This window comes from Mollisia scopiformis (assembly GCF_001500285.1).
Source record: "Mollisia scopiformis unplaced genomic scaffold LY89scaffold_26, whole genome shotgun sequence".
Taxonomy (NCBI): Eukaryota; Fungi; Ascomycota; class Leotiomycetes; order Helotiales; family Mollisiaceae; genus Mollisia; species Mollisia scopiformis.
The window spans coordinates 232464-256160 of NW_017263606.1; the positions used below are offsets into that span (position 1 = coordinate 232464).

The window sequence follows — 23697 nt, forward strand, 5'->3', positions numbered from 1 at the left end:
CACATACATCCCCTGACCGGGCCATAAATCACGTCCGCCTCAAATTCCAAGGAGACCTACAGTACCACAACAAAATCCTCCTCGGCCCTCTCGTTTCAATGCAATGATACGCCCCTACAAGAACCTGAGAGTGCCATCGCCTCTCTCCCCATCTCACGGCCACATGCATGAGTAGTAGACCGCTTTCGAAGCTTGTCTCGTCTTGTCCCCTCAATTCCCAGCCTCCGACTTATTGTTTTGACGATCTTATATGAACTCGACAATTCAGCAAGGAAGTGGCAATTCCCCGATGTATGTACAGTAGACCCTTCTTTCCTGTCCCCACCAGCTCCAAAATGCACGATGGTTCTTGAATTTCCATGTTCCGGAGCTCACGACCCGTAAAGTATCCTAGGATTCCCCTGCCAAAGCAATGGCACAAACGGAGAAAGCTCACGCGAGAGCTGCGTCGACCGATCAGAGAACGTCGTGGTCCTGGAGGAAGCTATTTGGCAAGGACGATAGCAGTCACACAACCACGACTCCTCCGACCCCACCACAAGAAGAGACGCCGCGTCCTGGGCTCGCCCACAGACTTTCGAGAAAGGTGGTACCTGGGTTACCACGGTCTGGGACGTTCAAGAGACAACAATCGGAGCTTCGAGATAGATTGGAACCTGCGAAGCAAGCTCCAGAAGAGAGACGAACGCTCTCTGTCGATCGACGTCGAAATGTCTCAGCCCGAAATTCCTCCACCGTGGTAGCACCGCCGCGATTGAGTGCCCCCGAGTTCTTGGATACATGTGCTGCAAGCAATGAGGCGGTAGACAGGTCCAACTTGTCAGATGTCACTACACAAGATGAGGACGTGAAGGAAGAATACGTTGAGGTCTCGAAAGAACCTTCGAATGTGGATACACAGTCAATCTCGACCCAAGCCTTTGACGAGATGATACTGGAGGAGCTGGAACGCCGGTGGATTCTGAACCTCAGCATGCATTTCCGGGACAAGTCCAAGCGGGAAAAGTTCTTTGTGACTTTTGCAGAAACCCCGACTCACTGGAGACGTGTGACCATATCTCTGGATTACAGGAATGCACCCGAGGGATCTCTGGAAGAGGAGCTTCAGCGGACACGATTCCAACGGGACAAGAGTGCCAGGATATACGAAGCTATCCGTGAATCACTGCCGGACATTCAATTCTATGACACAGTCACGAATCTGAAGCTGCAGACCGAGAACGAGAGGTTGCATGTTCACGTGGTTGAGGATCTTTCAGAAATCATTTCATATCCTCCGATCAAAGCTATCGCTCACTTGAATTGTCGGAAAATCCGAGAAGACGAGCTGGTTTTCGATTCACATCTATCCGGATTCGTGTATAAAGTCAGAAATGAAGGCCAAGTTTTCATCAAGAAAGAGATCCCTGGACCTGATACGGTGGATGAATTCCTATATGAGATAAATGCCCTACATCAATTGTCTGGTTCTGCAAGTGTAATCCAATTCGGCGGAGTCGTGCTCGACAACCAAGGAGAGGTGGTGAAAGGTCTCCTGATCAGCTTCGCCGAACAAGGTGCATTGATAGATGTAATCTACGATGGCGAAGGGAGGATACCTTGGAAGCGAAGAGAACGATGGGCCAAACAGATTGTACAGGGTCTCTCAGAGATTCATGAGGCCGGCTTCGTTCAAGGTGATTTCACTCTTTCGAATATCGTCATTGATGCAGATGATAATGCCAAGATCATTGATATCAATCGCCGAGGATGTCCAGTTGGTTGGGAACCGCCTGAAGTTGCAGCATTGATTGATAGCAATCAGCGTATTTCGATGTATATTGGCGTCAAGTCCGACCTGTATCAACTAGGGATGGTTCTATACGCCCTAGCTACTCAACAGGATGAACCAGAGAACCATCGGCCATTGAATCTGTCTTGCTTTACAACAGAGATTCCGGACTACTACCTGGATTTATGCCACCGGTGCTTGAACGATGATCCAAGATGTCGATCACAGGCTTCAGCTCTTCTGACTTTATTCCCAGCCGCTCAAGATGGATACAAGAACGGTTATGGAATACCTATTGTCGTGGATGCTTACCATACCGGAGAGATCGCTTTTTCCAATGGTGCCAAATATGATACCTACAACCCTCTGGCTCCACAATATCCCCAATCTCCAGTCTCCGAAGCTCCCAATGTGTACGATTATGCAGTTACTGATACATCAACTGAGCCTGATTATCCAAGTCGTGGAAGATCTCCGCCGCGGGTCGAGAAGAAAGTAAAGCCTCACAAAGTTCCACTGCCAAATTCGCCGTCGGAATACCTGGATGCACATACAGGCCAGACACCATTTCCAGCAACGAAGACAGATTTCTCCTTTCCGTTTAATAATTGTGATCAGGAAGCTGCTCAGGAGAGAGTTTTCACACCTGCTATCTCGCCGAATTCCGGTCTTGGACTCGATTACATGTCTGCCAAGCTCACAAGTGTCCCAGAGAAGTCTGCAGAGGCAGTACCTCGAGATGAACCAGAAGTAGAATCAGCTCCGAGTGTATTACCACTACCATCGGGAGGAGAAGTCCAACCTGGAGCTACAGAGATTCCACAGCCAGAAGGAATTTTACTAGATTCCCTAGCAGCTGAAACCCCAGACACAAAAGCCCAAGACGAAGATAAAACACCAACCATGAACTTCCCCAACGGACCATCCTCGGAGCAGCAAGAATACCCCTTCAATACCAACCCAGCCCCTCTCCCCGAAGTCACAGAACATATACCCCACCAGCAAGCTATGGAAAAACAGGACATAGCACCACCAATACCAGAACCAAAAGCAGACCCAGAACCGTCGCGCCCAACAGCAGCGACGACAACAACATCGACAGAATACCTCACAGGCGTAGGAACAGCGCACGACCACCTGCTGGACAGTAGCACCACCAGGCCGGCCACGATCGCGATAGAAGATGATGAATTTACGAATGATGTGCCAACGACGATTAATGAACCTGCTCCTGTGGTTTAAATTTGTTTGTTCGTTTTTTTTCTTCTGCCAAGTTGGATTTTTGTTTTGCTTTGCATTGTTTGCGTTGAGAGGGATGGAAAAGAATGTTGGATGCGAGGGAGTAATATATCGAGGGGAGGAGAGGGGAGGAGATGTGTGATATCGAGGGAGGGCAGGCATGCATGCATGGGGTGATGTGGTGTATAGTATGTGCGTAATGAATGAATATTATATTCAGCCTGGATGGATTTGTTTGCGTGTGTGATGTGCCGAGTTGACTTTCGCCCGTTTTAATGTATGGGGTCAGGTCTCGATTCTTGGATTGATCTGGATATGGGACTTGAGGTAGTGATCTCAAAGTCCGAGAGGAGATTGATACTTTATTCGACAAAATTGTGTGAACGAAATCCAGAGTTTTATCCTTGCGTCTTCCACTTCCTGGACCCACATACCACCTTCTAAAAGCTTTAAGCAAGGGGACAAACATTCACATGCTCATAAAAATTCGAATGGACTTGGACATCGAGAGTCTTGAGTGGGGAATTAGTGAGTAATTGGGATGGATGAAGAGTTCTGGTAGAAGGAACTTGGGCTGTGTAGATAATACTGATAAATCAGAGTTGCCGATATCTTGTTTTGATAGCTTGCGTGAGAAGTGTTAGTATTTTGTGAGCGTTGTTGAAAGGGGATTGATTTGTAGGTTTAGAAATGAATAGAGTAGTTTGGTTGTTATTATGCAGCAAATTAAACTCATGTTCACGGACGTTCACGGTATTTTTGCACCGTGATTGTAATATAGATGAGCGGGAACTTCCCTGACAATATTTCACAATGACGGGACATTCAGCCTCGCAGCACGGACCACATTCCCACACCTCATCTTCCCACGCGGCTGAGCTCCCCTCGATCTTTCACTTCAACCAGAGCTCACAACATGTCACCAATGATGGAAGACGACCCAATCGACGCCGATCAAGATGGTTTCATGCTACTACAGCACGGCCATAGAGACATGGTCGAAGCAGTAGCTTTTAATAGCTATGGAGACCGATTCGCATCCGGTTCCGTTGACGGCAAGATTAAGGTCTACAATCGACACCGGGATATGAGTTGGAATCTGTGTGATACTTGGGGTGCCCATACTGCCGAGATATTACAGGTATACTTACCATTGTTTCTCTATCCACGGCCATCCCATTGTAATAGAATAAAAACTAACAAGACTTAAAAGATCCAATGGCTCCCAACCGCCATCCACCCCTCCCTCCTCGCCTCCATCGGCACAGACGGCAAATTCAAACTCTGGGTCGAAGACCCAACCCTCTCCCCTCAAAAAGGCCGCCGCTTCAACTCACACTCCTCGAAACCCGTCTTCGAGCTACGCTCCCCGTCCCGCTCGCCCTTCCTCTCTTTCTCCATCTCCCACAACCCGGAAACGCACCACACCTACCTCGCGCTCATCAACCGCTCCGGCGTGCTCGTCGTCTGGGAAAACGAATTTGCCGAGAATCTAGAGAGCTGGACGGAAGTCGATAGCGTGAATGTCTGCGAGAAGCCGGGGCGGGGCGAGGAGACCAGTTTCCGGGTGCAGTTTGACCCGAGTCTCGAGCCGTGCTATACCGCGCTGCGGCACGGGGTGCCGCGCGATGCGCTGGGGATCGTGGTCGCGAGTATGGATCGCGCGAGCATCTGGCGCACCAAGGAGGTTAGCCATAATGTGAGTTTGGGGCATAGTTCGAGTAAGGAGCTGTACCTGGCGGCGGAGCTGAAGGGGCACAGGGGCCTGGTGAGGGATGTGGCGTGGGCGAGTGGGAGTATGAGGGGGTTCGATGTGGTGGCTACGGCGTGCAAGGATGGGTTTGTGAGGGTGTTTCAGGTTGCGGCTACGGAGGGGAAGGGGAGGAGGAGTCGGTCGAGGGTGGCGGAGAGGGATGTGTCGCCGCGGAGGAGGGAGGAGAATGGGGGCCAGCGGAATGTGCCGAGTGGGATTGGGGCGGGGTTGGCGGGGGCGAGGCAGAGGCCGGAGGAGGGGGTAAGAGAGGGGGAGGTGATGCATGTTGCGAAGGAGGTGTCGAAGTTGGATAACAATAAGATGCCGGTCTGGAGGCTGCATTTTGACGCTGATGGGCAGATGTTGGCTTCTGTAGGAGATGATGGGAAGTTATTGATGTGGAGGAGAGAACCGAATGGTGTGTGGAGTAAGAGTTCAACACTGGGAATGACAAGGAGCGTTCTGAATTAACGGAAGAGATCTCGTACAATCATTTTCAACCATGTTTATAGAAGGTAGGCTGGCGTTAAAGGATACAGGTCGGCTTAAGTCAATATAGCAAATGATACCCTTTTCAGTCACCCATATTCTAAGTACACTCAAACGCTCTCAGTGAATCCAACACGCCTCATTTTCGATTCTACCTATTCACCATTCTGCCTCGAGTTGCGAACTCGGCTATCTTCCAAAGTATCCAACGCTAAAGCTACCTACCATATAGATCTAAACAAGCGAATCTCATCTCAGGAAAGCCCGCCTGGTTCAATGGATAACCTGCCACATTATCCAGCCAGGTAGGCGAGACCCGACCCCGAAGACAAAAACCTATTAATTTAGGTTCTCCGCCCAGCCACCACGCTTGAAATACAGCGTGCTGCGCTGGGACGAGTTTTGTCTTTTTGAGTTAGAAACTTTTTTGTTCTTTTTTTTTTTTTTTTTTGGCTTTTTGTTCTTATTGCTGATTTTGAAAATGTTTGGGGCAAGCTAGAGCGAGAATGCTGGCACTGAATTGAACCACGTCTTGTTTTCGATTTTAGCTATTCACTATTTTGTGTCGAGCTGTGAGCTTGTGCTCGAATGCTTTCAGTGAATCCAACATGTTTTGTTCTCGATTTTGACTATTCACTATTCTATGTCGAGTTGCTCTCAAAATACTCTCAGTGAATCCCACACACTTTATTTTCGATTCTAACTATTCACTATTCTGCGACAAGTTGTGAGCTCGATTCTAACCTTTCACCGCTATGTATCGAACTATATATAGACCGATCCCTTCTTCCAAAAACAAAAAAGAAGCACAATGCCAAGCTGATCCTTGAAGGTGGCTACTCCATAAGCTCTCCCGGACCACCGCTTTGTAAAAAAGGGCACCACTTGTAAATCTTTTTCCAGAGGGGATAGTGATATACAATCGCAGACAGACAAAGTAGGGAGGAATTGTCAAACAATCATTGATAATCGTCCAATCTTCCGTCGTAGGTAGTTGACAGCAAAACCGTTCTTGACAACAAACCCCCTTTTGGTCTCCTAACGCTTCACAACAGAAGTACCACGACCTCTGCAAGTTTCTCAGGACACAAGTCAAAGGAAGTAGTCTGACATGATTACATTTTTATTGTATTATCCCATACACTCCCATTCGCTTGATGCAAACGCTGAACCGATAATCCCAACCCAAAGCCCTTGTCCCTATCCAGTACGTGACCCTATCCCAAAACCCAATCCAGTAAACTCCCATGCTATCATTCATTCAATAACGGTTTCCACCAATGCGTCCAGCATTTGCTCCCAATTCGGGGATTTCAATTCCCACAGGCTACTAGCAAACCAGGACCCATCTTTCTTCCATTCATTCTCGAGTACCTTTCTAACTTTTTCGTCACCACCGAGGGTCGTTCCCTCTTTTTCCATCCACTGCTTTTCGGCTTCCTCTTTTGCTTTTTTGACCACGCTTTCGTCGTCCTCGCATCTGTAGAGGTCACATTTTGAGCACTCAGTACAGCCTCTCCCACCATTAGGTCTGAAGTGTTCGCAGAAATGTCGATAGCCTTCGCCACTTCCAATGTCCTTACGACAGACGTAGCACATCTGATAGCCGCAAACACAAGTAAGTTTATTGCAACCAGATGATTTAACGAAGGACATCTGGCAGCGAGGGCAAGTCCGTTTAATGGCTAATGACATAGCGAGTTCGACTTGTGTACGGAGGGCGAGAAGTGAGGACTCGTGGCAAATGTGAATGTCGGTCCAGGCTTTGGAACATGAAATGCAAGAAGCACGAGCACATTCCGAGTTCTGGCAGACGAATTTTAACCCATGGCGTTTTCGACGGAGACGGGTGACCGAGTCGTTGAGTTGTGCTGAGACGTAATCCGCAAAGGATTGCTGGGAGGAGAGAAGTAAGAAAATAAAGGAGAACACCACAAAAATAGGTGTAAGGAAGGGTATCATGCCAACGCCTAAAATCAAAATTACAAATGTGTAGAGTGAAGCCGGTCCCATCCGTTTCAGACGCCAAGATCTTTGGGATTCGGGAAGGTAAAGTTCGTCCACTTCCGCGTAGCTGCAGAAGGGACATCGAATGAGTGGTAGTTGTGTTTTGAGGAGACTATCTTCGGCTAGTCGCTCGTCCAATTTTCGGACGACTTCTTTGCCAGCCTTGTCCCCGGTGAATGCTCGTCGAACAAGAGCTTGTGGGATACAACCTTGGCATTCGTCCGACATAGCGGCCACACATCGTAATGTACCAACTTGGAGATCGATATTTCGTTGCCAACCTTGTCCAAATACCGCTTCATTTATTGCATGTCGGACGCAATTGAAGCAAATAAAATGTCCCCCATTGTCACAAGCAGTCAACTCTTCAAATGAAGTCGAAGTGAAGCAACATTCACAATCGTGTAAAGCCTCGTTCTCCTCTGCCTCGGCATTATTGACCTCTAATGCCAGTATGTGATCCTTCTGCTCCCGCTCAGCAAGCAATCGTTGTTTGATCGGTACAATCAGACTGTCATAAAGCTCCTTGTCTAGCTCTGCAGAGCCCGTCGCCTTGAAAGTCGGCACAATAGACCCTTGTCCTGTAGACTGCCAAATTACCAAAGGGTGATGTTCCGCTTCCAAGGATGATATGGGCTTCCTTCGCAAGAATAGAGAGGAGATTGAGAAACGCCATGATTTCGAAGATAATCCAACCAATGTTGGTCGAGCCAGAGTGTAGGAGTAGTTGAACTCGGCCAAAACAGCATTGATGGTGGATTTCGACAATCCCTTGAACTCTTGGTAAGTCACAACCTTGACAGCCTTCTTATACCCAGCACTTCGAAATCTATCCTCTGGGGCAACGACCCCTTGGGATCCAGACGTCGTTGCCTCTGCTTTCTCCTCCTTGGCAGGTGTCTTCTCCTTCTCTTTCACGGTCACCCGATATCGACCCCTCACCCACTTCATTTTGTGCTTCAGCAATGTCTCCGTCACGACCGCTAATCTGGACTCCTCGTCGAAACTCTGCAGCATCTCCCTGAAAACCTCGACCTGCACATCAGGGAAAATGGCCGCGAGGGCCACAAGGCTGTTGTTCAGTTCCCTGAGATCCGGATCCTCGGCATCCAAAGGCTGGAGATTGCCCTCTTCACGGATATGTGTGGATTCGATGTGTGTTTCGGTTGCAGAGTTGGTGCCTGCTTCCGGGGAGCTGCCGCTGTTGGAGGAAGACGCAGACGTGGATTTAGAGGGGGAGCGGCTCTGGCGACGAGGCGTGTTGTGATCCTTCGTGCTGTGGCTGTGGCTCGATGGTTTGAGCAGACCCGAAAGTGCCATCATGTTGGGCTGCAGACTGTTGAGGAAATCACATGGTCTTTTGACTGTGGCAGAGATCGAAACCGTCGTGATTCTTACGGTGAAGTGTGTGAATGGATAGCAATTGTGAATAGTGAGCGGGAAGAGGAGAGCGGTTGCTGATGACGCGCGATGCTCGGCGTTTTAGAGGATTGCACCGATTTGATTCTCGCTTCCAGACTGTGATGCCCCTTTTTGGCTTGGGTGACCCAAATGCAGCTGATTGTAAAGAAGGCTGTCTTTTTTACGTCCGATACCGACCCTCAAATACTAAATATGTTCTTTGTCATGTTTGAAAATTTTGACAGAGATTTCGAGAATCATCGGAAGGCCGGGATGAAGCTTATGCATTCAGGCTTCAGCATTTTCAGGGTCCTTGGGCGTAGGGGTAGAACCTAGTCACTAGCAGGTCCCTGAGAAAGTCAAGCAGTTGACATAACTTGTTCGAACTTAAGCTTTGCAGTACACGTGTACAAAATATTAATGTGAGTCGATCAACTTGTTGTTTCTCATGCAAGGTCAAATACCTAGTCCCTAGGAGTATGATGAGCTGAGATCCTCTCCTCGGCAAGCGACATCTCTTCACAACGATCACCTTGTTTGCACTTGAAGCCAAGCGAAATTGTGTAGAGGATGTCTCACTGAATCTTAAGTCGAACTTTTGAACATGATATCCGCCATCGGATTAGGGCTGTACCATGACTGAAACAGAACATCCTCTACCAAATCCACCAACAAACAATCTTCCTATCGTACTCCATGATCAGTGACGCAACAATCAACTTGATATGATGGCTCCCAAACCACCTCCCAGGACAAGCATGTCTCCTGCCACGAATATTTGAATGCTAGAATTTGCGTTAATATTGAGCATCATCCAGTCATCGTTGTGGCTGAATTGGGGGATGACAAGTTGATTGCCTTCTTTGGTCCATAATTGAAAATTCTGTCTGATACTAGATCAGCTGTTAGCTGTTGGTAATCTTGATGAGATAAATGAAGTTTACCTTTTCGCAGCCTTCTTTAAGTAGAGTATTTGCATAAAGTTACAAAACCGGCAGTACACCAAAATTAGATGCCATCTCGAGAGCTACCAGCTTAGTCCAGTATAGACCGACGTGAACTCAGTGGTGTAGATCAGAGACCTCTATTAAAGGACAAAAGACCAGGCAGCAGGAAAGCAGACTAGTTTCAGCAGTCACTTAACTCAAGGCCATGCATTTTAAGCCGCTAAGCAAATAGAGTCGTCTATCATGTTCAGAATGGAAGCAAAATGCTGGGATGGTCATTCAATCATATTTCTAAGGCTTTCCTCGAATGAGACGTGGAGAATATGTCTTCCGATTAGTACCATTTTCCCTTGCAAATTGTCTGATGCGTTGGAATCAGTAGTCGAATTTGGCGCATCAAGAATCTCGAAAATCTCTCGAACTCCTTGGACAAGCTTGACCTCGCCATTTGAGAGAGGTATTCTTGCTTTCAGCCTGTGGATTTCAATTTTTTTGTCTTCAGAAGTGCTGCCGCTTGTGCTGCCAGGAAGTTCCGAGTCCCATAAAACGGATCTGAGCCATGCATCGAGCTGCGGAAGTTGTTCGGAATGCAACACAGGGACTTTCATCGTGATGGTCGCAATAGACTAAAATATGTTAACAAGAACTCGTGCACTGGTACTTGATGGCACTCACTGGGTCAAGATGGCTATGCCCCTTGCTAGCAACGTCTAACGCTCCTACATCATCGTATGCGTGGAGGTCTAGTAAGAAGCCTTCCAGGGTAGGAACTTGGCCCTGAGTTGTGACATGGAGTTTGGCGAGCCCATTGATCGCTTGTACTCTTTCTTGAACTGCAAGAAGTTCAGCATCACTAACGAGATCAGACTTGTTGATCACAAGCACATCAGCGTACGAGATCTGCAGATGGGCGGTGGTCAACACTGGTCCTCCATGATCATGATGCTCTTCTTCTTCAATCGTCTCCTTGACAGGTTCATCCAGACTTTTCAAGATGTTCTTCGCATCGATGAGAGTAACGATCCCGTCAAGATAGATGGTACTGCCAAGTCCTTCGTCAACCCAAAAAAGAGGCGCAAGATTTCCTGGGTTCGCAAGACCTGTAGTCTCGAGCAGAATGTAATCAAAAGCACCCTTCTTTTCCATGAGAGATTCTATGGCATTGACTCCTGAGTCTCTTCGACTTGTCAATAACGGAAAGTAGGAGTAGATATAGGAGGTTATACTTTACTGAGCAGCAAATGCAACCATTCCCAACTTCAAGCCATTCCTCAACTTTCTCACCGCCCTTATTGACTGTCAAAGATTTCTCGATGTCGATAGCTAACTCAATGAGTTCTTTTTACTTCATTTACTTGATACGTCTCTACTTACAATCGCCAAACTCTGAAAAGTAGACGTTAGCGAAAAATCAACTTGCAAAGCATGGACAAACATTACCATTCAGGATCACAGCAATCTTTTTCCCATGTTGTTCATTCAGAATATAGTTCATCAGCGTCGTCTTTCCTGCTCCAAGGTATCCTGTCAAGATATCAGCAAACATGTCCCGTGATGAGATGTCAGAACTTGCCCGTGACAATTGTGATCGGTACTTTGACAGGCTTAGATCCTGAGACTGAAGTTTCTTCATTGTTTTCTACCTCCACTAGAGTTGGAGGTTCTTCTTCTTCGGAATCCATCTTGTCTTGTCAATTTTCCAAAGTTCGTGTCTTGAAAGTCGAATACTAAAGAAGGAAGGGACGTCAGTCAGCCTCATCAACCTTGAATTTTTTAGCGCAGCCTGACGCGAGTGTCCTCGAGGCGCGTTCTCCAACATTCAAGCATCTTTGTGATTCACGAACTCAACCACGCAGTCTGTTAGGACCATTCGCAGTCGGGCTGCAGCTGAACAAGTCGTATATTGAGCTTCTGCTTGCTGTTGGACACAATACCATCAACATGTCTTTACCACCAAGCTCTCCAAGGCTACCTAGCCCTCCCCCTCCAACAGAGATACAGATTGGTCCCAAATCACCTTCCCTGAGCGGCTCCAATTCAGAACCAACGATTGAGCAAAGCATCATAGATGCAAATGCCAAAAGAAGGATACACCCAGGAACTAAGTCTGCCGACATGGCAGCTGGTCCTCCGCTGATGCCCCTGAACGAGGTGAGCTCTCCCAAGGAGTTCATGCGAGCTTCATTAACAGTCTACAGCTTGACTCCGCCTTCCAGCTCCAAGAGCACCTGAAAGCCCTTCACTACCATTACTCCAAGCCACCGACTAGCACACCCAACGCCGTCTCCACGTCTACGATTCCCATAACCCGCGAAACGGCCTACCTAATTGCCACCCAACCAGAAGGTGTCGACCGCGCCCTCTGGCTTTACGAACTCTGCCGCTTCCTGATTAACAAGTGCAATGACCTAATAATCGGCTTCCTGTTCGACGACCCACCATGCTCCGCTACAACTTGCCCCGAAATGCGAGCTTCGGAATGGCAATTTCTCTGCGCTGTACATGAGAGCCCGAAGAGTTGTTGTGCTATCGACTATTGCTGCCATACACTGGATTGGGCGACAAATATTGTCACCAGCCAAAAGATCTTCCCCAGCAGGTTAAGTCTCGGGGCTGGAGACGCGGTGGATGAGAGAGGGGCTGGCGTCAAACATCTTACCAATATATTCAGGAGGTTGCATAGAATTTTTGCACATGCATGGTTCCAGCACCGAGGTGTGTTCTGGCAGGTTGAAGGACAAACAGGTCTTTATGTCTTGTTCAAGACGGTGTGTGATACATATGATTTGCTGCCGGCGGAGAACTACAAATTACCACCTGAAGCGGAAGGTTTGGAGCCTGTGGAGGAGCCAAGATTGTCCGTACCTTCTATCCTGAAGTCTGCGCCTGCGCAAGTGAGCGATCGTGGTGCTGCCGAAGAAGACTTTGTCAGTGTGGGACGAACCAATACAAGGAGACACATCCGACAGTCTCCTTCTGTAGGATCTGCTGTTACTACGGTTCTAGAGTCGGATGAGGAGGAAGTGGATGTTGCGCAGAAATTAGAAGGGATGCATATTGCGGAAGAGGAAGGAGAGACTGATATTCCAGTCATCGTTGAGACATATGAGGTGGATGAGCACCAAGAGAGCGAGCCGGCAAAGCACGAACCTGTACAGCCTATACATACTGAACAGGCCGCCGAACCCCAGGAAGCTGAACCAATTGTTACTCCTACAGATGCCAAGTCTGACCTCACAGAGGAGAAGGTAGAGGCAGAACCAGAAACACCGAAAGAGCCTACCACTGAGCCAGCCAGCGAGGAGAAGGAAAAGGAGACTGACGAAGAGCCTTTTGACCCAGAGACTAAAGCCCCATTTCCAGATCCGGAAGAGTCAGCAAAGGAAGAAGATCTAAAGCTGGAGGTCATTGAGACGGAAAAGATTGAAGAAGAGTCATGAGTCGAAATGGACCAATGTATGAATCTATAGATAGTGAACTGTACAGCTAAGATACCCAATCATTCTAAATCAGAAAAGGCATCCATTCACCTTCTTCCTCCTCGCTTGTGATTCGCTTAAGCATCTATCCAAAAATCATATAAAGCAAAGAAGACAATCTGGAACACTCCTCTCGAACAATAAAAATACAAGTAAACCTACAAGCCAGAAGACAAATATCCAAAATCTTAAGAAGCAAACTTCTGGAGGCTGGTCTGCTGGGTTTTCCCATAGCCGAAGACTGCCACTGAGGAAATGTAATTTAACACGTCTTTTCCGCATTGATATCAGAGTGTCTGTGCTTAGACTGAAGGACATTTGCTTGTTTAGATTCACATGGTTGTTTGTGAGGTGGGCTTGTGATTGGTCGATTAGAGTTGGGCAGGGGATTCACATCTAGATGGATTAGCTTCACAAAGTCATGACGAGTTCGGATTTAGGTAAGGTTGGGATTGGATATTCATGTTCAAAAGATTATGATTGTTTGTTGGACTAGAGAGAGCCTTTGCCGGAAAGGCCGAAAATACCATGCTGTAACGCCAGAACACCGTCGCTTTTCCCTAACTAATTTAAATTCAGGGTATCTCTCAAAGCTCCATCCTTTCCCTTTCTACCCTAACCGTCCCAAGCTCCAGTAACAAGGCCTCTATTCCAACTCAACAGGAAATCCTTTATGTGCCCCTAACTGACGACCAGGCTCTAAACTCTGAGGCGTTCTTCTCGCAGATGCGGCTGGTGGTGGTGGATTCATAGCGTGCTGGCTATTCCTCCATGCATCGACCTTGTCTTCAGAGTGTAGCTCGGCTGCGTAATTCATCTGTTGTTGTTGTTGCTGCTGCTGTGGAGGTGGTTGATAAGAGCCTCTGTATGGGTTGGCTTGAACATACGCCACATCGATAGTATGCATAGATGGACTCCTCTGCGTTGGAGTTTGGCTTTGACTCTGATTCAGGTTCTGCCATGAGACTCGTTGGTTGTAGGCTTGCTGAGGATCTTGGTATGACATTCTGTTCGAAGCAAGCGAGGGCCGATGGTTGGGTGGAGGGAGAGCTGCTGCGTATAATCCGAGACCCGAGTTCTTGTCTCCCATGTGAGAAAGTTCGAGAGGTCGGAAACTGCTTGCGCTGCTGTTATTTGTGCAAGGGCTCTGTGCTCTATACGGTCCGTTTGAGAATGGTGAGCTGTTGCCGTCATCGCTGGTGTGATCGGAGACTGAGGTGGCGTATTCGGTGGTGGCTTGCGAGCCGGCGAATATCTCTTGGTTCTTGAGTGATGCGTCGAGGATTTGTGCTTTCACCAGGAGGCGATCGACGAGCTTAGAGTGCGCTTTTGTGAGGGTCTTCTTGACGAAGGAGGTCATCATGAAATTACATTTCATGTCCACATCTTCTCGCAGCCAAAGGCCACTGAGGGGTGCTCCCAGCCCCAGCTCGACAGGGGCAACTGGTTCCCCTGGTAGTGATCCTCCTAATGTCCATTTCCCCTTGATGTTGAGTCCCATCGGCGCATAGCAGTGTGTTTGGAGGCCATTCTCGAGATCGTGAAAACAGCACGTATATGAAACCTTCCCGGAAGCCAACCCGCCAGGTAAATATGCCACCTTATCCGTGAGTTGATACCAGATGCAATGATACTCTTCAGCAGTCGCATTTGGTGGAGGTTTGATAGGATGGCGCTCCTCGACCAAGGGATTCAGGTCTATCATTTCTGTGTGGCTCCGGAGGGTTTCCATCACGGTCTCTCTGGAGATCCCGGCGGGGAGAGGGGTCAGAGTCGTGAAGACTGATCGTTTCGACATCTTGACTGCTGATTATCGTGAGCTCGTTGAGTTGAGAGTTTGTAGTGAGAGAGAAAATATGTTGTACAGACAAAAAAGGAAATGAAAGGGGAAGGAGGATTTGTTGGTGTTGATGTATGAACTCCTGTCAGCAAAGTTATGCGACAACACCAAACAAGGACCTTAACTATGATTCCCAAACACCATAATTAGCTTAACTTGATCCCTGTTACCAGCGAACCTTGTTTATTCTTGTGCTTTCACAGCCTGCAAGTAGGTGGAGGCACCGGCAACAGAGAGATCCGAATTGGAGTGACGGTATTCCTCCTTGCGGACAATGGCTGACAAGTCGAGTGCCACTTTGCTCAAGCACCAGCACACCTCAAGAGGGCTGAAATAAGCTGCGACGGCTGATGATCCACAAGCGAGCAAATCATGTCCCCACTGCGAGGAGATCTGACCAACTGAATGCAGCAAGTTTGAAGGCTGAGCTGAGACCAGTTTGATGCTTGGCTACGCCGCTTGCCGAATGGTCGGAAAGCCAGCCAAAATTCGGCAGACGTCTATTCTAGGAACGCTGGATTTAAAAACTCTGATTTGTGGATGGAGACGACTTCAAGAGGAGGGATGTACAAATCCCAACTTTGATATTCTAACAAATCAGCAGTAATTACGAAAGTCCTGTTGATTGATGATACATGATTGACACAAATCTTCATAGAACTGGTATCGACAATTTCACTCCGAACAGCTTTGAATAAGTATGGATCTCCTGTTGTTCGATGTTCGATGATCGAAGGATATGTCTCTTTGTCTCTCCAGTAAAGCCTCTGGAATGAACAGCTTGTGTAAACTATCATTATGCGTTGTCAGATTCCAGGGTAATATCTTCAAATAGATCTAGAGTCTAGTTATCTATACATCGTTAGAGCTTTCTTTTCTTTGTCAGTATACTCTTGATCAATCCACTCAGTAGTTAAGATAAATGGGTTGGACCCTCCTACCATGAATGAGCGAGTAAAGTTTAGATTAATACATACTTTAGTCTTGCATTTCTGGTCGTAAACAGCAAGAACACGTAACGGTGGTCGTTCTTTCCAATTCGAGACAAAATGTCGGCTGTTTGTGTCAATGAAGTTCGGACGATACCTCTCCAGAAGAGGTATCGAGAAGATTTAAGCGAGTTATATGCTCCTCGGGCGACTCTTGCTGCTCATAATGTCGTCCCAAAGTACAAACAACCAGAATGTAAGTAAATTTCCAACGCCGTCCTTTTCTAACACAGTGGAACGGTACTTTTGCTGACTGACCTAGATCGAATTCGAGCTTGATGATATTGGTGTAAACAAAGCGGAAAAGTCTCCCCCGAAGAAGAAGAAGAAGAGGAAGCGAGGAGGGCGAAGAGCACGTAACGCGAATTCAAAGGTCAACAACATGCATCCTCCTGCTGCTAACAACGAGAACAGCGTGAACGGTCGTCTGCCATCCGTTCACCGCCATTCCAAAGGACATATCCAAATGTCTCCAGTGTCCAACATCGATTCAAGACCACCTGATAAGGGGACCGCGGAGATAAGTGCTCAACTCCCCGCTGTGCTCGGAGATACAGGCTCAGAGATTGACACAAACCAAGCCAAAGACAAGGACCTCCCATTCCCGGTAGCCAATCACAATATGATGAACTTCGTCCTCGGTGGCAATACGTTTAACGTCGATGTTGCGGCTGCTATAGGAAGTGAAGTTCTCCGGAACTACAATACTATTTCCCGCGACAATCAGAAAGTCATCGAGGAGCGGGATACTCTTGAGGAGGAGAACCAGACTCTTTGGGAGAAGAATAAGGACTTTACAAAGAAGAACAAAGTACTTGAAGAGGAGAACATGTCTCTCAAGTTACTGTTGGCTCAGCATGGCATCTCCTTGGAAGAAGTCGTGGATTTCGAGCTTCCTGTCCCAAATCCCAGACCAGAAGCTCGCTTACCTGGAAACGTCTCAGAGACCGGAGTCACATCTTCCTCTACCAGCAACCACTCTTTTCAGCATCCACAAGGAGTACCAGGGTTGAATGTTCAAGACGATACACCTCCTAGTATGGCTACGAGACACACTGAACAACAAGCTGTGAATATCCCCAAGGATATCAATCAAGCCAAGCATTCACCAGCAATCATCAATCCTATGCTTACCCATAAGAGAGAATCATCTTCGAGAAGCTTGCCGAGCCAGACGACACCAAATATCGAAAAGAGTCTGAAAGTAGAATCTTCCACGGATAATGACATGCTTGATGGTCACTCAAGTACTTTGCAATCAGTTGTCAAAAGGGAGCAAGAGGTACGCACGGCCAAGAGAAGAGCCAACGATAAGAACCAAAGCCCTTCTGGTATTGCAGACAAGCGTCGGAGAACTGGAAAGGACACCAAGCTACCAGCGGATTCGAAGATGGACGAAAGATGTCCTCTCGGTGAGCGACCTGCTATTAAGGATAAGCACAGCAGCAGCAGAACTAGGATAAAGACAGAGGCCGAAGGGCAACCAGACTGGTTTGTTACCGATGAGCAATCCGACAAATCTCTACCATCTTCCAACATCCGACTTAAACTTGATGGCACGAAGATAGATCATGATTCAAAGCCAGTCGATGATAGCAAGTCGACCAATGAAGCTGTGGAGAAGGGTTTGATCAAGTTCATGAAGAGAAAGATGGACGACAACAAGATTTTTTGTGACATTCCTGTTCCCAAGTGCGGCAAGGGCTACATGGACGACCGCTCCTGGAGAAAGCATGTTGACAAGCATCACCCAGCTTGGCTTAAGGCTCTTATTGAGGAAACAAGCTCAAGCTTCAAACCTGTTGATGAGCACTCCTACAGTCATCAGCAGGAGCTTTTGGGTCGTGAGACAGAGCGTGACAAGAAGCGCGAAATAGAGGTCAAGATCATGGAGTTAAGAACAAGACTAGAAGACGAAGGGTAAGTAATCTCTCTCCTGAAGTTGCGACGAGCTCGAGCTAAATATCACGAGCACCGACGACCTCTTGCTAGAGATCGAAGTAGATTCATTGAGAAGAAAGCTTTTGAAGAAGCTCGATCAAGCGAACAAGATGGCCATGGATCCTTATGAAGTCCACAATGCCGAACCGACGGAATCCGAGGTCCAGCGAATAGCTCGGCTTCGGAGTGCCTTTGGAGTCCGCAAGACTACTGACGAAGGAGATAAATACAGCAGACATTCTGGCAACTCGGGGGAGCATTCCGGCTTCGGCAACCGAGACTACGACGAGGATGATCGTACATACATGGATGGAGAATACGGCGAAGGTGGAAATGTTGATTATCATCGTCTTCGACGAACTGATGCTAATCAATGGGCTCTCCTTCATCCACCTTTGAGTAGGAGCTCTATGTGGTCTATCATCCCTGACCCTGACGAGCCGAAAGAAGATATTCCGACCCAGTTGGACTATGATGAGGACGTACCCATTAAGAAGGAGGAGGAAGAGGTGGAGGAGGAAATCATTGCTCCAGCTCCCCGGGCGAAAATCTCGTTTCAACTGCCAAAGAAATTATCGAAATGAGTGAGTGAAGACTCTTCAAGCGTTCTTGACTCCCTGGAACTGGTGGAAACTTCGCCATGAGAAACGTTGATGAAGGTAAGCTGCTCGATCAACCAGATGTCTGGCTATTGGAAGTTTGCTAACAAAGACAAGTCGATGTGACCCCTCTCATCTTCGAACGAGGTGTCAAAGTCAGCTCGTGCATTGTACATTGGCTACTGTACCACATTCGGAGGGTGCGGGGACTGGTCAGGTAGTGTTAGTAGTTTGAGTAAGGCTGAAGTGATGTAGTAATACCACTGAATACGTGGTCTCATGAATGAGAACACTTGTTGTTGTATGATAAATATGGGACCATTCTATTGGTGAAAGACTTCGTGCCTCCTCGTCTTTCTTCGTAAACTCGCTCAATAAACGTGTCCATTTACACATTTGGGTACAAGATCTGACATTATCTTATGCAAGACGACCCAGAACTACCTCTATCTTGAATGCTTAAAGTTATGCTTCCAACAGAAGGCACATGCATGCCTGATTCAATTGGTCAGCCAGAAAGATTTTCGAAATAATCGAAGATAATTTAAGCGAGTTTTAAAAGGGGCGAGAAATCGAGATGTGAAAAGGAATATTGAAGTCGAGCGAGTCTTATTTTCTTAGCATTATGCACCTCCTATGTGCAAGAAGAGAGAATATAGCATGCAAATTCAAGTTAGGAAGGAGGCAGGGCCAATGTCGTGCCTTCCCCTTCCAAACATCGAGCGTTGTCCAACGGGTCACCAGATAAGTTCCGGAATCGCCGTCACCAGCATTCCCCATCATTCGCCATCAACCTAATATTATCACCCTGTATACTTATCTATGAAAGTGTTGAGATTCTCCTGGATCTTCCGACCGATAATTTGGATAAACAACCGTATAGCTCGACGTACACACATATCTCCACGCCATGAGACCTTTCCTGCAAAGGACAGAGTCCGCAAACCCTTCCCAGACCCTCAAAAGCCTCGATCCTGACATCTCCTCCTCATATTTCCTCGTCCGTCGAGCAACGAACGATTCACCAGCCGCGTCTCCAGGGCTCCCAATATTCATAACACCGTCCTCAAAATCCCCTTCTGCGAAATCGCACAAAGCGCCTAAGTCGACTACTTCGAACAGGAGCAAAGCCACGAAGACCAGGGGTAATTCCGTTAGCTCCGCGTTGTCAGTCTCGAGCAAGTATCGACATATTGCAGAATGGAATGAGAAGAGTAGTAGTGGCATAAGTCCTGGCGCCGTGAGCCCAGTCTCATTTGAGACTCAACGCCATCCTGCGGATCCGCCGCGGCCTCCGAAGCCAGGGTTGGAATGGGTGTGGTTCCCAGATGGGTATTGGGCTGAACGAGAGGTTCGTGATGGTTCTAGGGTCCGGCAGAGACAGGCTTCGTTGCCGAGACAGAAGTGGTGGAATAGGTCGCCAGATAAGTCTAAGAAAGGATCGATTGGGACTGATGATCTAAATGTCCGCAAGGTCGAGGTACCGAAAATCAAGATTGGCAGTCTTACATCTGGAAAAACTCGGAGTGCGTCGTCGGATGGTAAAACATTGTCTCGACATAGTAGCAGAGTGGAGACGCTCGGTGGAAAGCTTGGTGGTTTCCGTTTTTTGAAAACTGAGACTGTCGCGACCACTTTGGATCAGCCAAATGAGCAACTCGGACTCTACTGCAGAACAAAGAAGGAAATAAAGAAGCGATTGCTAGCCCCGCGAACTCCAAAATCAGTAAGTCCCCAAATGTAGTGGAGGTGATATGCTAATTTAATGAAGTCCAGAGCGGACAGCGGGCAAACCACCGGTGGCATTGGTACTCTTGGATGGGGCTCACGCACAACCACAGTCCTTGAGGCCGCTGCGACATATCTCGATCGGGTCCAACGTGAACGAGCAAAGATGAGCGATTCGAGCCCAACTTTGCACTCACCTGCTTCTCTAGAGGCTAGACCTCGCAAAGGGTTCGGTCTAGCTCCATGGCATCGCAAAAACTCTCACGAGTCGCTTTTGTCTGTTTCAAGTTCGGTACATGAGCTGCTAATGGGTAAAGCGCCAGTACAAACACCAAATCCAGAACGCAGATACGCTGGTCATGATGGAAAGACCTATCCTAAAGGTAACTCCAATAAGTAAGGAAGACCTAATATGACAGCTAACATCTTGTCCACAGTTGAAATATCGAGTCCAGACCCGCAAGAACCAACTTTTTTGCCATCGGTAAGTATTCCTCAGCGCAGTATATACAAACAACAAAAGCAGTGACTTCAAAGCTAACGTATGATAACTTCAGGAAGCTAAGCGTATCAATACACCGCCTATGTCTCCTGGAACTCCGGCTGTCTTAGCACGAGGGTTCTTCTTCGATCTGAATGCTGCTAAGGATGATCCGGATTCACGTACAGTGTCGCCAGCTACGAGCGCTGGCTCTGGGGGCACTGGAAAGGCTAAGTCACCTCGAGAGTGGTGGGAGGCCGATTCCAAGCACACTGCAGTAAGAAACAAGTCATCACATCCGATTGAGAAAAAGAATGCAACAAATATGAGGCAGCTTTCACCTTCCGCATTCGAGTTAAGTCTACCGCCCGAGCATCTACCAAGCAGCCCACTCTGTCCAAAGAATCCAAAGCACCCTAGTGGAGGTGACGGTATATGCCCGTTCCATGGAAGGAGAAAGAGTGTAGGATTGAAAGCAATAAGGAGAGTGAACACAGGTAATACATCGACGAGTGGTACAACGAATGAAACGGGAACAAGTTGAAGGCAGCTCAAGGATGAAAGTGTAGGAAGGAGAAGAACAGCGTGTGGTTGAATAGATTGCAATAGCGTAGTCCAAGAATACTTTATTCAAACGAGAATGAAACTGAATCTACGAAGTTGAAAGTCGTTCAAATAGAGGTGCTCCCGTGATTTCGCGCTTTGCGCTAATGGTTCGTTTTGCAACCGTAATAGACTGACCTCGATTTCACAGCCTTTCAAGAATCAACAAAACCAGAGACATCGTCGCATTGCTATCGAGCAAGATGGCTACCTCCGAGTCTTCTCAGACCGATCCATTGCTGCTCTTGCGACAATCAATAGCAGCAGGAAGCGCTTGCATCCCCACCACAACTACAGATGCCACCTCTGCAAGCTCTGTGGACCTCAGCCTAGCTAAAGCAACCTACCTCCAATTCTCCTCTCCCTCGCAGATCTCCGTACCGCTCAGTACACCCACGCGCTTCATCTCCTCAGACAAACCGGTCGACTTGCGCAGTATCTACTTCGCGTGGCTGAACCGCAACACTGCGATCCCGGACTACAATGGCGCCGCGCAGTCTCTCAACTCGGAGCTTGCTTCTGCGGGTGGTGCGGGGGGAGAAGTGCAGAATCTGGCGTTTGTGGAGAGGCTGGATCTCATTACCTGGCTTGAGGGCGCGAGTGAGGAGTCTGAGCATATCAGGCCGCTGAAGGAGGATACGAGTGCGGCGGCAGCGAGCGCGCAGGTTGCGGCTGGGCTGAAAGGCGGCATTGCGCTGGTCTCGAGTGGGAAGCCTGGCACGGGGAAGACGATTGATCCAAGGTTGCAGGAGATTTATAATGGGGAGAGGAAGATGGGGGATAGGAATAGTGTGTTGAGGGGTATTAAGCCTACTGTGAGTAGTAGTCGAGTATTGTGAGGTGTGAGGAGCATAAACTGATTGATATAGGACTTCTCACATGTCAGGAAACTTGCGGCGCCGTTTAATGCTCGCAAGGCGGCTCAAGCTGCTGCGGCGGCGGCGGCTACAGCAACGACTCTTCCGCATAATCCAAAGGCTCCATCTGGTCGTCGTCCGGATCCGATTATCATGCTCTCTCCGTCCGCTTCCTCGCTGCTTAGGATGTCCAATGTGAAGTCCTTCCTCGAGACAGGAATATACGTTCCTCCAGACAGTGGAAGCATGCCTTCAGCCTCCAACGCTCTTCTCAACACATCCCGCCTGATACCCTCAGTTGACCCCGTCCGACCCGTCAAATTCGTAGTCGTCGACACACCTGAACGGTTCAAGCCCGAATACTGGAACCGCGTCGTAGCAGTCTTCACAACAGGCCAAGCATGGCAATTCAAGAGCTACAAATGGCAACATCCCCAAGACCTGTTCAAGAATACCTTGGGTATATATGTGGGCTGGAGAGGCGACCAGTTACCGGAGACGGTGAAGGGATGGGGAAGAGGCGTCATGCCGGTTCAGGTTGATAAGTGGAATCCTGGACAGGGGAATGCGGGGAGATGGAGGGATCGAGAGGTTGTGGAGGGGATCTGGAAGGCGATTGAGGAGAATATGAGGTCGAAGGGGTGGAGGAAGGAGAGTGGACCAGTGGGATCCTGAATTGGAGTTTGGATGTAGGATTCTGAACGGGGCGTTTCATGGAGTTGGTGGATGCAGTGAGATACTGGAAAAGCATAGAGAATGATATCCATGATTTTAAGCATTTTCGACCTCGAAACCCGTTTAAATCTGAACGTGAAGATGCGAGTAGGCAAAAACCGAAGCACAGCCCATGCTACAGCAAAGATGAACAACAGTCTTCAGGATTGATTATGTAACAGTTGCAAATTCTTCATGCATGTACATCGGCTCTTCTCTAAAATGATATGCAGATTCACAGCATTGCTAAAGGCAGCAGATCAGACATCCCTCCTTTCATACCTAGCTAAGCGAGAAACATGATCACCCCTCTCCCTCCAAGCACCTTCTCCATCCTATCTCACAGAGAAAGAAAGATTCTATAACGAATGGGAGAATTGATAGTAGGGCAAGAGGAAAGATATGAATGCCACATAATTCCCTGCTTAGGAGAGTAAACGTTGGATGAGATTTGTTTAGAGAAGTCTTTGTGCGGATAAATGTATGCAGGGTATCGTAAAAAGCAGGCTGAATAACGAGTGAAGCAATGAATATAATCTGAGGAGCATATATACAGGCGAGCAACAGAACATACTGTCATAAGTATTTAGTGTGTTAAAGAAACAAGCTTCGTCCAGCAAAGGAAGCAAAGTATAAGAGAACATTCCATTCCATTCATTGTAACTAAAATCTACCAAATGCATGCACGCCCAACCCTCCCCTCCCCTCCTTCCTTCCCCTCATCCATCAAAACCCATCCCAGAAACCCAACCAAGGAAAAGAAAAACAAACAGACCAAGCCGTCGTATACAAAAAGATAAAACCCGAAAATGAACCTAGGTCCCGCCCATTCATCTCTTCCCTTCCTTCCCTCTCCATC

The 23697-nt window shown here is 47.9% G+C and overlaps 11 protein-coding genes across 11 annotated transcripts; 8 read left to right on the forward strand and 3 right to left on the reverse strand.

The window, feature by feature from the left end:
- The first annotated feature begins 134 nt into the window (after positions 1-134).
- LY89DRAFT_257013 (kinase-like protein) lies at positions 135-2809 on the forward strand. The gene is made up of 3 exons (XM_018206241.1): positions 135-291; positions 387-2340; positions 2568-2809. Exons 2-3 carry the CDS (start codon positions 413-415, stop codon positions 2629-2631), a joined length of 1992 nt encoding a protein of 663 aa, XP_018064652.1. The 5' UTR covers positions 135-291; positions 387-412; the 3' UTR covers positions 2632-2809.
- A 1058-nt stretch (positions 2810-3867) lies between these two features.
- Positions 3868-5561, forward strand: LY89DRAFT_723549 (WD40 repeat-like protein; the record flags this gene model as incomplete). The annotated part of the gene is made up of 3 exons (XM_018218828.1): positions 3868-4151; positions 4224-5181; positions 5485-5561. Exons 1-3 carry the CDS (start codon positions 3927-3929, stop codon positions 5559-5561), a joined length of 1260 nt encoding a protein of 419 aa, XP_018064653.1. The 5' UTR covers positions 3868-3926.
- A 948-nt stretch (positions 5562-6509) lies between these two features.
- On the reverse strand, positions 6510-8582 carry LY89DRAFT_675154 (uncharacterized protein; the record flags this gene model as incomplete). Its single annotated transcript, XM_018213489.1, has 1 exon — positions 6510-8582. The coding sequence occupies one exon, from the start codon at positions 8580-8582 to the stop codon at positions 6510-6512; it is 2073 nt and encodes a 690-aa protein (XP_018064654.1).
- A 1300-nt stretch (positions 8583-9882) lies between these two features.
- LY89DRAFT_700811 (cobW-domain-containing protein) lies at positions 9883-11289 on the reverse strand (the record flags this gene model as incomplete). Its single annotated transcript, XM_018217147.1, has 5 exons — positions 9883-10233; positions 10283-10784; positions 10834-10930; positions 11048-11131; positions 11181-11289. The coding sequence occupies 5 exons, from the start codon at positions 11287-11289 to the stop codon at positions 9883-9885; spliced, it is 1143 nt and encodes a 380-aa protein (XP_018064655.1).
- Positions 11290-11408: 119 nt separating this feature from the next.
- On the forward strand, positions 11409-13125 carry LY89DRAFT_626771 (Mob1/phocein). Its single transcript, XM_018211122.1, has 2 exons — positions 11409-11758; positions 11806-13125. The coding sequence occupies exons 1-2, from the start codon at positions 11549-11551 to the stop codon at positions 13045-13047; spliced, it is 1452 nt and encodes a 483-aa protein (XP_018064656.1). The 5' UTR covers positions 11409-11548; the 3' UTR covers positions 13048-13125.
- Positions 13126-14338: 1213 nt separating this feature from the next.
- Positions 14339-14884, reverse strand: LY89DRAFT_596768 (uncharacterized protein; the record flags this gene model as incomplete). The annotated part of the gene is made up of 1 exon (XM_018209941.1): positions 14339-14884. A coding segment is annotated over one exon (546 nt), but the record flags the coding sequence as incomplete, so codon positions are not given.
- Positions 14885-16240: 1356 nt separating this feature from the next.
- On the forward strand, positions 16241-17880 carry LY89DRAFT_257178 (uncharacterized protein). The gene has a single exon (XM_018206242.1). The coding sequence runs from the start codon at positions 16298-16300 to the stop codon at positions 17837-17839; it is 1542 nt and encodes a 513-aa protein (XP_018064658.1). The 5' UTR covers positions 16241-16297; the 3' UTR covers positions 17840-17880.
- Positions 17881-17890: 10 nt separating this feature from the next.
- LY89DRAFT_689588 (uncharacterized protein) lies at positions 17891-18696 on the forward strand. Its single transcript, XM_018215934.1, has 2 exons — positions 17891-18515; positions 18573-18696. The coding sequence occupies exon 1, from the start codon at positions 17967-17969 to the stop codon at positions 18438-18440; it is 474 nt and encodes a 157-aa protein (XP_018064659.1). The 5' UTR covers positions 17891-17966; the 3' UTR covers positions 18441-18515; positions 18573-18696.
- A 360-nt stretch (positions 18697-19056) lies between these two features.
- Positions 19057-20483, forward strand: LY89DRAFT_257183 (uncharacterized protein). Its single transcript, XM_018206243.1, has one exon. The coding sequence runs from the start codon at positions 19366-19368 to the stop codon at positions 20197-20199; it is 834 nt and encodes a 277-aa protein (XP_018064660.1). The 5' UTR covers positions 19057-19365; the 3' UTR covers positions 20200-20483.
- Positions 20484-21311, forward strand: LY89DRAFT_257184 (uncharacterized protein). Its single transcript, XM_018206244.1, has one exon. It carries the CDS (start codon positions 20768-20770, stop codon positions 21206-21208), a length of 441 nt encoding a protein of 146 aa, XP_018064661.1. The 5' UTR covers positions 20484-20767; the 3' UTR covers positions 21209-21311.
- A 129-nt stretch (positions 21312-21440) lies between these two features.
- Positions 21441-22910, forward strand: LY89DRAFT_656025 (pol II transcription elongation factor-like protein subunit Cdc73). The gene is made up of 2 exons (XM_018212362.1): positions 21441-22082; positions 22137-22910. The coding sequence occupies exons 1-2, from the start codon at positions 21471-21473 to the stop codon at positions 22797-22799; spliced, it is 1275 nt and encodes a 424-aa protein (XP_018064662.1). The 5' UTR covers positions 21441-21470; the 3' UTR covers positions 22800-22910.
- The last annotated feature ends 787 nt before the right edge of the window (positions 22911-23697 follow it).